The sequence below is a fragment of the Bombina bombina genome, chromosome 4 (assembly GCF_027579735.1).
Source record: "Bombina bombina isolate aBomBom1 chromosome 4, aBomBom1.pri, whole genome shotgun sequence".
Classification (NCBI taxonomy): domain Eukaryota; kingdom Metazoa; phylum Chordata; class Amphibia; order Anura; family Bombinatoridae; genus Bombina; species Bombina bombina.
The window spans coordinates 917,741,544-917,755,165 of NC_069502.1; the positions used below are offsets into that span (position 1 = coordinate 917,741,544).

At 33.6% G+C, this 13,622-nt stretch overlaps 1 protein-coding gene across 6 annotated transcripts in view; it reads left to right on the forward strand.

Annotated features, from left to right (window-relative positions):
• Positions 1 to 13,622, forward strand: part of LTBP1 (latent transforming growth factor beta binding protein 1) — a 596,328-nt gene that overhangs the window by 394,309 nt on the left and 188,397 nt on the right. For all 6 annotated transcript variants that reach the window (XM_053711864.1, XM_053711861.1, XM_053711862.1 and 3 more), the window contains one exon: positions 10,527 to 10,629. In XM_053711864.1, the coding sequence (XP_053567839.1) occupies positions 10,527 to 10,629 (103 nt within the window). The remainder of the gene's footprint in view (positions 1 to 10,526; positions 10,630 to 13,622) is intronic.

A 13,622-nucleotide genomic window follows, 5' to 3' on the forward strand; every position in this document is an offset into this window, starting at 1 on the left:
TACATGGTCTTGTTAGAAATATGGCTAGTCATACCTTAAGCAGAAAAGACTGCTAACTGTTTCCCCCAACTGAAGTTACTTCATCTCAACAGTCCTGTGTGGAAACAGCAATCGATTTTAGTTACTGTCTGCTAAAAATCATCTTCCTCTTACAAACAGAAATCTTCATCCTTTTCTGTTTCAGAGTAAATAGTACATACCAGCACTATTTTAAAATAGCAAACACTTGATAGAAGAATAAAACTACAAAAAACTCTTAACCATCTCCGTGGAGATGTTGCCTGTGCAACGGCAAAGAGAATGACTGGGGTGGGCGGAGCCTAGGAGGGATCATGTGACCAGCTTTGCTGGGACTCTTTGCCATTTCCTGTTGGGGAAGAGAATATCCCACAAGTAAGGATGACGCCGTGGACCGGACACACCAATGTTGGAGAAACACCAGTTACATGAACAGTTCAGTTCCAAGTTTGTGGAAAATAAATGGCACAGCTTATAAGAGCTCTGGTGAAATAAGAAAAATGATAAGGGCGGAAGCTCAAGGTAACATGTGAATGGGGGATGACAATTGGTTATCCTGCTTGGTGATATGTGACTGAAAAGTGTACATACCAATCAGTGCCTGGCACATGCAAACAGTCTCTATAAAGCTTATCTCTAATGTTTCCTGTAAGGGACAGGTATAAATCAAGCAAACACTGTATAGCATTTTGCAGGGGAAGGGTTTTTGATCCTGCATTATGCACAACAGCCTCTTTCTGGAAAAACAAACAAACGCTCAGAGTTAATTTTCAGGACAAGCACACAAAATACTTATGAGATAATGTTATATTTTTTACTACTCTGCATAATGGAACGGTTTATGGGGAATTAAAATTTGAGGTTAATGTTCCCTTTAAAGGGCCACTAGATTCAAAATTAAAGTTTTATGATTCAGATACAGCATTCAATTTAAAACAAAAAGCTTTTCAATATATTTCAATTATCAAAACATTCACATTATTATTATATGCACTCTTTTAGAGGCTTCACCACCAATGAGCATGTGCACCGTCTATCTGTATATGTGTTTTGTTATTGGCTGATGGCTATCACATGATATCGGGGGAGGGAACAATGGATTAACATTAAATTTTGCCAGAAAATATTCTGCTGCTCATTTCAAAATTAAAGTAAGTTCTATTCCATTGTCCTTTTATTATGTATGTGTCATTTATTCAATTCTAGTGTATTTAGTGGTCCTTTAAATTCAATATTGAGCATGTATAATATTCTTCAATCTACTTAAAGGGACAGTAAAGTCATAATTAGTCATTCATGATTTAGACAGAGCATATCATTTTTAACAACTTTCCGATTTTCTTTTATTATTTAATTTACTTCCTTCTCTTGTTATCCATTGCTGACAAGTTTATCAAGGTAAGCTTACGAACAGCAGAGAACCTAGGTTCTAGCTGCTGATTGGTGGCTGCATATTTATACCATGTCATTGGCTTACCCATGTGTTCAGTTAGAAACCAGTAGTGCATTGCTGCTTCTTCAACAAATGATACCAAGAGAATGAAGCAAATTTGATAATAGAAGTAAACTGGAAAGTTGTTTAAAATGGTATGTTCTACCTAAATTATAAAAGAAAAATTTTGGGTTTCATGTCCCTTTAATAAGCACTGAATTAATCTCTTTATATAAAACAGAAATTGTACAGTTTGTGATTTCTTTCCTATTTACTTTTGATGGTTACATTTACCAACTGTGTAAATACAGTATAATGTTTACTCACCTTAAAGGGATAATACATACTCTGAGATTGTCATACAAAATGCTTAAAGGGACACTAAACCCACATTTTTTGTTTAATTATTCAGATAGAGCATGCAATTTTAAGAAACTTTCTAATTTACTCCTATTTATCAATTTTTCTTTGTTCTCTTGCTATCTTTATTTAAAAAGCAGAAAGGTGATGCATAGGAGCCGGCCCATTTTTGGTTGAGAACCTGGGTTATGCTTGCTTATTGGTGAGTAAATGTAAGCCACTAATAAGCAAGCGCTATCCATGGTGCTGAACCTAAAATGGGCTGGATGCTAAGATTTACATTCCTGCTTTTAAAATAAAGATAGCAAGAGAATGAAAATTGATAATAGGAGTAAATTAGAAAGATGCTTAAAATTTAATGCTCTATCTGAATCATGAAAGAAAAAAAATGGGTTCAGTGTCCCTTTAATTATACAGAGTTAAACAACATGGCAATGTACTTTTATTATTTATTTTGCCCCTTTTCCTGTATTTTCAATTTGAAAACTGAAGGAGCACATGGCAAGCTTCATGATCTTTACCTTGCCACATATCTATCCCTACCCTGTAGTTTATTATCTTATTGTTAAAGGGACTTCAAACTCAATTTTTTTATTTTATGATTTAGAAAGAAAATGCAATTTTAAATAAATGTCCAATTTACTTCTATTATCTAATTTGTTTCATTCTCTTTATATCCTTTGCTGAAAAGCATATCTAGATGGGCTCAGAAGCTGTTGATTGGTGGCTGCACATAGATGCCTCGTGTGATTGGCTCACCCGTGTGCATTGCTATTTCTTAAACAAAGGATATCTAAAGAATGAAGCAAATTAGATAATAGAAGTAAATTGGAATGTTGTTTAAAATTATATTTTCTATCTGAATAATGAAAGAAAAAAATTGGGTTTAATGTCCCTTTAACCCAATGACAGTGGCAGCAAGACTTGTCTTCTCCAGACACAAGTCCAGATTGGCTCCTCCAAATATGGAAAGTGTTGGGTGAAGTTTGGTTTGACCGTGAAAAGTGTTTTTGCTAAATTCAATAATTAGAGCCCCCTTAAAAAAAGTTTGATAAGACGGGGTTATTAGGGATGGGCGAATGTGTTTATATTCTAATTCAAATGTTAGAACGAATGTTATTGTAGAAATTCAATTTACTTAATAGAATGTTGATAAGAACGAATATTCTTAAAAATTCGATTTTCGAATGTTAGTTACAGTTTTCGAATGTCACATTCGAATTCTGATGTCACATCCGAATTCGAATATTACATTTATAAAACACAATTGTAGACTAGAAACACTATTTCAAATTTGAATGTCACATTCAAATCGAATATCACATTCGAATTCGAATATTACATTTATAAAATACAGTATTAGACTTGAAATACTATTTTGAATTTGAATGTCACATTCAAATTGAATATCACATTTATTAAACACAGTTGTAAACTAGAAATACTATTTCGAATTTGAATGTCACATTCGAATTCGAATATTACATTTAAAAAACACAGTATTAGACTAGAAATACTATTTTGAATTTGAATGTCACATTCAAATTCGAATAGTACATTTAAAACACAGTATTAGACTAGAAATACTATTTCAAATTCGAATGTGACATTCGAATTTGAATGTAGCATTCAAATTCGAATATTACATTTATTAAGCACAGTTGTAGACTAGAAATACTATTTTGAATTTAAATGTCACATTCGAATTCGAATGTCACATTTGAATTCGAGTATTACATTTCGAAATTGAATGAATACATAGCTAAACATTCTATTATTCAAACAAATATTTTTGAATTTTATTGAAAAATTCGAAAAGGAAAATTTGAAAATAGAATGTTAGAATGTTATAAAAACATTTGAAATTTGATTTGAACGAATGTATTAAAATTCGTTTTAAATTTCGAATTTTTAGAAACATTCGCCCATCCCTAGGGGCTATACTGTGTTTATTAGTTCATCCAGGTGGTTATGTAACTTTTGTTTTATATTTCTTTAAAGTAGGGATGGGTGAATGTGGCTAAATCGAAATTTGAATATTAGAACGAATATTCCTTTGTATATTCGTTTTATACAATAGAATATTTGATAAGAACGAAATTTCTTTAAAATTAAAAAAACTCAATGTTATTGCATGTTGTTTTAGATTTTCGAATTTTGCTTTCAAATCAAATGTTGCCTTTGAATTCAAATGTTGCTTTCAATTTCAAATGTGTTTATTAAATATAAACATTCCAAATCGAATGTTGAAATTTCAAATCTCGTACATTCATTTGAAACGTCAAATTGCATAAATAATTTGAAATCGAATGTTATAGCTAACAGAAAGCATACATAAAATTGGAATAATTGAACAAATATTACCAAATGTTAATTAAAATTTGAAAACCAATATTTGAAATTAGAATGTTTGATAAACATTTGATATAAGATTAGAATGTTTGATAAACATTCAATATAAGATTAGATACGGACAACTGTATAAAAATTTGTTTCAAATTTCGAATGTTGCAAAATATTTGCCCATCTCTACTTTAAAGGGACATTAAACTCATAACGAAATCTACCACAGATTAATAACATATAAAACAAGATTCTTTATGCTGTAAAACTGTGTTTGTTACACACTTCATAGAGAGACTGGAGCTCACATTTTGTAACCTCACTATCTTGCAAAATGCTACATACTACATAGTGATTGCTAACAGCATCTCTAATTTATAATTAAACATAGTCACCATTGTTTTCAAGTAATTAGTGACTGATTATGCACGTCTTTGCATGTTGTAATATTTATTGTGTATACAGGTACAAATCCCCAAATCCAGAATTCCAAAATCCAAACTTATTCTAAAATCCAAACTATTTCATTAATTTTTTTTAAACAACATTATTATCAAATATTACTGTTTTTTTCCCTGCCTGTAATTCACAATCCTCTCTGCCTGTGTCTTTGGTTTGTTTTCTGTGTTCTAAAATGCAAAAAAATAGTATATATATATTTATTTAAAACAACAAATATCAACTTTCCAATTACAGCACTGTACTAATATTATGGGCTCTATTTATCAAAAGCCGAGCTGACGAAGTTTGCGGTCTTGAACCTCATCCGCCCAGCCTCGCGGTGAAGGGCACCAGTACGGTTCCTGCAGTGAACATTGTACAATTAACTGATTGTTCAATGCTGCCCCCTGCTTGCACATGGCCACTTGCGCTTAAGAGGGGGCTGTCACATGGCCACTCGCGCTTAAGAGGGGGCTGTCAGTAATCTTGTGATTACCTTGTATCTAAGCCTTTGCAGACTGCCTCCTTATTTCAGTTCTTTTGACAGACTTGCATTTAGCCAATCAGTGCTCTCTCACTTGTAACTTCACGGGCGTGGTCACAATTTTATCTGTATGGCACACATAAACTTTTGCCCTCTAGCTGTGAAAAACTGCCAAATGCATTGAAATAAGGGGCGGCCTTCAAGGTTTTAGAAATTAGCATATGAGCCTACCTAGGTTTAGTTTGCAACAAAGAATACCAAGAGAACAAAGAAAATTTGATGATAAAAGTGAATTGGAAAGTTGTTTAAAATTGTATTGCCTATCTGAATCATGAAAGTTTAATTTTGACTAGACTGTCCCTTTAACTAGTGTTTCAGGTTCACTCTGATCGAGACTGAAACACTGGGGCTCTGAAGCAGCTATCGCTGCTTGTTAAATGGCGCCTATGTATATATAAAAATGCAACTTTAACATCTTTTTAAGGGTTCTGCATACATTTTGACTAATCTACATTTAAATCATTTTAATATGATAATGGAGTAAAATGCATGTGTATGTGTATACCTCTGTGGGCAAATTGAATAATGAAAACATTTGTTTTCCCTATCCAGTATGGCCATGAAGTATTTTACATGTTTGCAGAGTACTTCGGCTTTATTGTAATAAACAAGAATCAGCTGTTCCTTTGTAATACATGGAGGACATGCTACAAATTTTTGGACAAAAAACAAGAGACTCAGTTCATGGTGGTCTTGGAACCTGCTCCTAGCAGGACACTGGGAAGACAAGCTGAAGTTATCATTCTTAAAAATATTCACTGCATGTAACAGATATCAGACAATATAAATCATGACAAAAAGAATGCAGTTTGAGAAAGCCCCATGCTGTCCAAAGTATAAACGTGGGAAACGCGTCACAGCAACCATGCTTGGCCACTCCATTTACTAATATGTTGTACACATACAGGGTCGGCTCTAAGGGGGGGCATTGGGGGGCAATGCCCCCCCCAAATGGCATGCTGTGCCCCCCTGGGCAAAAGAAGTGATTTAAAAATTTTGTTTAATTTTTAAAGTGACGGAACATCCAGGGTCCCAAATGTCGCATCAACCATTTGCAGCCACTGGACCCTGGAGATCCGCCACTGGGGGGTCCAGCTAATCTCTTTACTCTCCTCTATTTACAACCAGATAACAAATAAAGTTGGATTTCCCTGCTGGTGCTCTCAGTTAACCTAGGGCTTGCAATGCCCCTCCTCCTGCTAGCCCACTTACTACAGAGCTGAAGTGAGATGATGACATCATAAGACCTCTGCAGGAAGTGCTGGGAGAAGCTAACAGTCAGTGAGAGGGAAGGCAGAAGTAATTTTGTGAAAACACAGCCGTATAACCAATGTGTGTGAGAGAGTATTTTCCCTTCCCTGTTGTGCTTTATATCCTGGCAGCCACAGATAAAGAAGCAAATTGGGAATTCCTTGGTTTCCCCACTGCAGGTCACACAAAACAAGTGTGCATTGTGCCTGCTTTATCTGCAGTGATCAGTGTAAAATATGTGTCAGATTATAGGTGCTCACATACACAAACTTCAAATGTAGCTGTGGGACAATGAGTGAAATAGCCTTATGTTTATTATTTACATGTTTCAAAACATCTCCTATTTGTCCCCAAGGTTGTTTTATATATATATATATATATATATATATATATATATATATATATATAAAACACAAAAAAAACAGCACTCACTAGCAGATTCACAGCAATGTTTAAAAGCAAAACTGGGGGAAGTCAGTTACATTTGGCGCCAAAGGATCAAGCCCAGGACCACAACAAGGTCTCCCCCTTCCTGGGACCCTAACCAGCACCCACACAATGCATACTTCCAAACAAACCAACTGGGAACCTCCCAGGGTGACACAGGCTTTTGTAACCTCCCCTATGTAAATACAAAACACAGGAATGGACCGCACTCACAGACTGGACTGGGTACACATCCTAAGCCACTGTTAACTCCACAGCCCTGAACACTGACAGACAGCTGCAAAGTTCCCAGCAACCCAGGCAGTTAACCCCCGAGCAACCTGGGTGTCAGGTCCGCAGGGGAGCATTACAAACATTAACACAAAACACAAAAAACCCAGCACTCACTAGCAGATTCACAGCAATGTTTAAAAGCAAAACTGGGGGAAGTCAGTTACACCTCCCAGGGTGACACAGGCTTTTGTAACCTCCCCTATGTAAATTTTAAATGCTTTTAAACATTGCTGTGAATCTGCTAGTGAGTGCTGGGTTTGCTCGGGGGTTAACTGCCTGGGTTGCTGGGAACTTTGCAGCTGTCTGTCAGTGTTCAGGGCTGTGGAGTTAACAGTGGCTTAGGATGTGTACCCAGTCCAGTCTGTGAGTGCAGTCCATTCCTGTGTTTTATATATATATATATATATATATATATATATATATATATATATATATATATACATACACACACATACATACATACATACATACACAAAATACACACACTGTGTGTATATATATATATATATATATATATATATGTGTGTGTTTGTATATACATATATACCGTGTGTATGTGTGTGTGTGTGTGTGTATATATATATATATATATATATATATATAATTTGTGTGTATATATATATATATATATATATAATTTGTGTGTATATACATACTGTATATACTGTGTGTGTGCTGGTAAATATCATTAATAATATCTGTACAAGTAATGTACTGCTTGGCACTCAAACTTATTGTCACATAAAAGCTTATTTGATCATTAGTAGGGTCATTGGTAGAGCTACACATGCAAACAGTGTCCACTGGCTGTGTCATATGTGGGAGACATTCCTGAGATATGACAAATGTAACCCCTGCACTGCCATAAATCTGGTAAATGTAACTGCTGCGGCACTGCCAGACATCTTATAAACGTAACCCCTATACTCCTTGAGATATGACACGTAACCGCTGCACTTCCAGAAATATAAACAAATCTAACTCCTGCACAGCCAGAGATCTGATAAATGTAACCCCTGGACTGCCACAGTAGGCCTGCTCTTATTTTGACTCTCACACATGCTTTTTAAATGCGTGCCCCCTCGTGAAAAAAAAATGCTCCCCCATTTCATTTGTTCTGGAGTCGACCCTGTACACATAGCCTGCTTTCCTAGTGGCTGAATATATTTTAAGTATTAGATTTGAGCACTTTGGAAAACTCCTTATTCACTAACTTTGTGAAAGGGCTGTCTTACTAATGTGGACAAGGAGTGAGCACCTTTCCTAGCATAAACACTTGATTTGGGCCAAAGACTCTTTAAGAATTCTTATTAATTTTACAGCCATTTATGTATGTGATGAGCATTGCTAATATTATTAGGAATGGAGACTCCATATATGTGTAGGGTTGTAGATTGTTTGAGAAGGCTGTGTATTGGTGCAAGGTGTAGAAACCACAAACATTTCTTCTGTCCCACAGCTGTAGACTTAACCAACTTTATACAAATCCCCTGTATACTAAACTCCTCCTCTATATATATTTCCTACACCAACTGCACACTTCTTTCTTGGCTTTACTTGCCTCTAATGTTAACTTTATGAACTGTTACTCGGATAGCAAAATCTCTTTTGGAAATACAGCATCTAGTGGGACACTATACTATGACAGGCATTTTATCAGCTTTATAACATGGATATTACATATTGGTTTAAGGATTGAGGCTGAGAATTTAATTATAACACATACTGTACATATTTGTTTTTAAGGAAGTGGTGTCTGGTGGAACTTTTTGGGAACCGATGCCTAATCAGTGCAATATACATAATTAATTTATGGAGTGCTGCCTATTCATAGTGTAGACCAAGGTTAGGATAACTATGGCTCACAAGCTAACAATTTTTTTTTTTTACATATTTAGATGCTTGAAAAAATTAAAAAATAAAATAGTATTTCATTACATGTTAAAGTTTTATTGGAATACAGTCACTCTCATTCTTTTATGTATTGGATATGGCTGCTTTTGCTCTACAACGAGTTTAGCAGTTGCCACGGAGGAGTCCATCATTTAGAGCTCTTAAGCTTTGCACTTCTGCTTGACGCACTGTAATATAAGACAACCCAATATAACTTAAAGGGACATAATACTCATATGCTAAATCACTTGAAACTGATTCAGCATAACTGTAAAACGCTGACAGGAAAATATCACCTGAGCATCTCTATGTAAAAAAGGAAAATATTTTACCTCACAATTTCCTCAGCTCAGCAGAGTAAGTTCTGTGTAAAATCTTATACTCAGCTGCAGGTAAAAAAAAAATGAAGAAATGAACAGCATTCAGCATTAAGAGTGCTGAGGTCATGAACTCTTTTACTGTGATCTCATGAGATTTCACTTAACTCTCATGAGATTTTATTGTAAACTTCCTTACACTGAATAGGGAAATAAGATGAAAGTGCACGTATGCTCGCTCCTTCCACTGTCCCGGGACAGACATACTGATTTGCTGCTTAGAAGTCCTTTACAATGGGATGTGGCTACTGAAAAACTTTTGAGGTAAAATATCTTTCTTTTTTACATAGAGATGTTCAGGTGATATTTTCTAGTCAGCTTTTTACAGCTATACTGCATCACTTTCAAGTGTTTAAACATTTGGGTATTATGGCCCTTTAAAGGAAATCAATGGTCTGAAAAATTAGAAAACTTAAAATGCAGTCTTATCACAGCAGAATTTGCTCACAAAAATAAAAAATGAAAAGTCCCTAAAGTAAATCAAAGCAATCAAAGTAAGCGAGTGGCTCATTTGCCTGTCACATATGAAATTTGTCAATAAACATTTGTGAAAATTAGTTTCTCTCTTGTTATAAAATTACCTACATAATATTCTTTATTTTGTCTTTTTGGCCTACAAAGCCTAAAATATTTATTGTCTGGAACTTTACAGAAAAATGTTTTCTGACCCAAGCTTTAGATCACTGTTAATTATGGTAAATTTTCTCTTATTTAATGCTTTTGAATGCAAATTGTATGGCGACTGCACCACCGATTTGTTTCACTAATTAATTCTCGAGAAATGCCTTTTTATTGAATAAGCGCCTTTTAACAACAACTGGCTCTGTACCACTTCTTGGGGTTAGCTAAACATATTCATTGTGAGTAGAAACTATTTTTACTATAGTTTTATTATTTTTTTATTTCTTATGTCCTTTTTATAGTCATCTTCAATATGTTAATATGCACAACAAATACTTGATTTAAAATTAATAATTCCAAGCATATATTCGGACAACAACATTAAGATGATAATATAATCTCTGCAATATTCAACTCTACCACAAATGTCTTATGTTATAATTGTAGTTCCAGATAATAGACAATACTTCTCATATGTTGAAAACTCCAGGGCTAAAACATTTTGTTCCCTCTTTTTTATTTCTAGTGTGGTAAACCACTACCAGGGCTCTCAAAACAGGAAGATTGTTGTGGGACAGTGGGGACTTCCTGGGGCTTCAACAAATGCATGAAGTGTCCGAAGAAGATAAGTAAGTGCATATCTCTACTAATACTAATATAAAGGTTTTTCAGAAGGTTAACATAAACAGCTGCATTTATTAAAGGAAAATTAAAGTAAAAATTTAACTTTGATGATTCAGACAGAGCATATGATTTTAAACAACTTTCGAATGTTTTTCTATTGTCTAATTTGTTTTGTTCTCTTGGTATCCTTTGTTGAAAAGTATACTTACATGGGCTCAGGATCTGCAATGCACTACTGAAAGATAGATTCTGATTGGTGGCTGCACATATAAACCTCTTGCTACTGGCTCACCAGAGACATTTAGCTACCTCCCAATAGTGCATTGTTGCTGTGTCAATAAAGGATGCAAAGAGAAAGAGCACTTTGATAATAAAAGTAATTTGAAAAGTTTTTTTAAAATGTACTTACTTTACCAAGAAAGAACAAATTTGAGTTTCATGTTCCTTATAATCACTATTTGGATCAGGCATAGCAATAAGCTTGTTCTTTTATCACTATTCTTGTATGAGTAAAGCAATACAACTTCATCACCTATGGTAATATAACAATAAAACTGTATTTTGGATGTTAGAAGGAAAATAAACATGTTTTGCCTTTGTATGAAAATTGTGCTTTGTCACATGCTCTCTAGAGAGCCCATAAAGCAAATTCTATATGCCACAAAAGCATTTTGATGATAGAAGTAAATTGGAAAGTTGTTAAAAATGATATGCTCTATCTAAATCATGAAACTTTCATTTTGACTTTGTCTGCCCCTTTAATAGTTTTAAATGAAACGGCATTATGACCCATATTATAAGTGGAGCACTAATGATAGTGCTGGGTGTGATATCAATATTGCTGGATCGCTCTACAATTAGCGTGCAACTTACCAGAGAAGGTTTAGTCTGGCCATCATACCTTTAGCTCTTCCTATACTTTCAATGGATATTGCAACAGCGCTAAATATTGCTCGTATTACAAGCTGAAAGTTATGGATTGTGCTGGAGCACAAGCCAAAATAATTCTAGAAAAATTTGCGTAGCTTGAGATCTTAGGTAAAATGTTACAGCTACAAAAAGAGTAAAACAAAACACATATAAATCATATTAAAATAAAGTATTACACTCATATATAAACATATTTAATAAAAGAATATGTTTATTATTGGAATTTTTTTTTAAAAAAAAGGGAAATGGTATATCTCAAGGAGCTTTACTGGGAAGGGTTTAAAAGTGTGTGTGTGTGTATATATATATATATATATATATATATATATATATATATATATACACACACAGTATGTCTATTTGTATACGTTTATATTTATGTGTTTATTTGTGTAAATATGTATGCACACACATACATATATAAACATATATAAACTTATATAGCCCTTCCCAGTCAAATACCTTGAAATATACAATATAATTTTTAAACAATTTTAATCATTTTATGTTTTTTTAATAGAAATATTTGAAATGACTGTTTTTACTTAGAAGCAAATGTTCCTTTTAATTTTTAAATATATATTTATATATATATATATATATATATATATATATATATATATATATATATATATATATATATATATACACACACACAATATATATATATGTCTGTCTCTCTCTCTAAATATATATATATATATATGTATATATACTCATATAGCTGTATAGCTATAGATATATATATTACAACAGGGCTCGACAAACCCAGGAGCTTGGTAGCCACTGGCTCCTAGAATTTTACCCCTGGTTTCTAAATTTTTGGGTGATTCTTCATATATGGATTTACAAAATCCACTGTCTGGCTCCTAAAAACATTTCCAGCTCCTAAATTGTAAACAGATTTGTCGACCCCTGTATTTCAAAAAAATAAATATATATATATATATATATATATATATATATATATATGTAAAGAAAAGGGGTGTGATAGATATAAAGGGCGCACTGAACTGTCCGCACAGTATAGAATAGAGGGAATCTATTTCGTTATCCCTTTTAATTAGGCAGAATAATATTATAATACTATAGTTAATAAGGGGATAGGAATATCATATATATATTGTGATTCATAGATGTATTGGGAAAAAATTAAACACTCATTTAAATGAATATAATTATACATAAGTTGATTTGTAAATATATTAGAAGAATGTGGCTATAATGGTCTGGGATAAAATGCTGTATTTATCCTTCTTTTCAGAAAGTCAAAGATTCACAATGCCCAAAATAAACAGAATTGATAAAAAGTAATACAAAATATATACTTAATAATGTCAGATGACAGACTAGTCAATGAATATAGTCAAAGAAATATAAATCAAAATAGACAATACCATCAATGCAAATACAATAAATATAAGTAAAATAGATAAAAATTAACAGTCCATAGAATACAATGTCTAAAACAGAAAAATCTATAATGGGTTAAAAATGGGTTAAAAAGTTCATAAAGTACAATGGATTAGTTCACCCAAAATAAAAGTCATATGTAAGGTATGTGCTAAAATACACAGAATAAGTTCCGCAGTGCCTGGAAAAGGAAAACCCTGTAGGGTATCTACTTACACTCCTTACCCCCAATCAATGAGGTAAGTGTTGCGCAGTGTTGGCAGTCTTTTTCCAGATCCCACGGATGCTGCTTACAAATGTAGGACCTCGATGGTGTCTTTGTTCACATGTCCATTTGCATGTAAAACAGGAAGGAAATAATAGTGCAACCCTGTTTATTAAAACAAACAGTTACATTTATTGAGAGTAAACAACTCACATTAAAAACCTCAATGGCATATGAGGTTAGAAGGCATGAATATGTATGGTCTACAGACCCACAATCGAAGTTACGGCACTTAAAAGACAGTCCACAGCAGAGTTCGTAAAATGTAATACAGTACAACAGCAGACTAGTGTGTCCTAAATATTAATATATATTTAAAATAAAAAGAATATTTTCTTCTAACTGGAGAACATAGGTATTTGAATGAAGTATACCTAATACACATTTGGC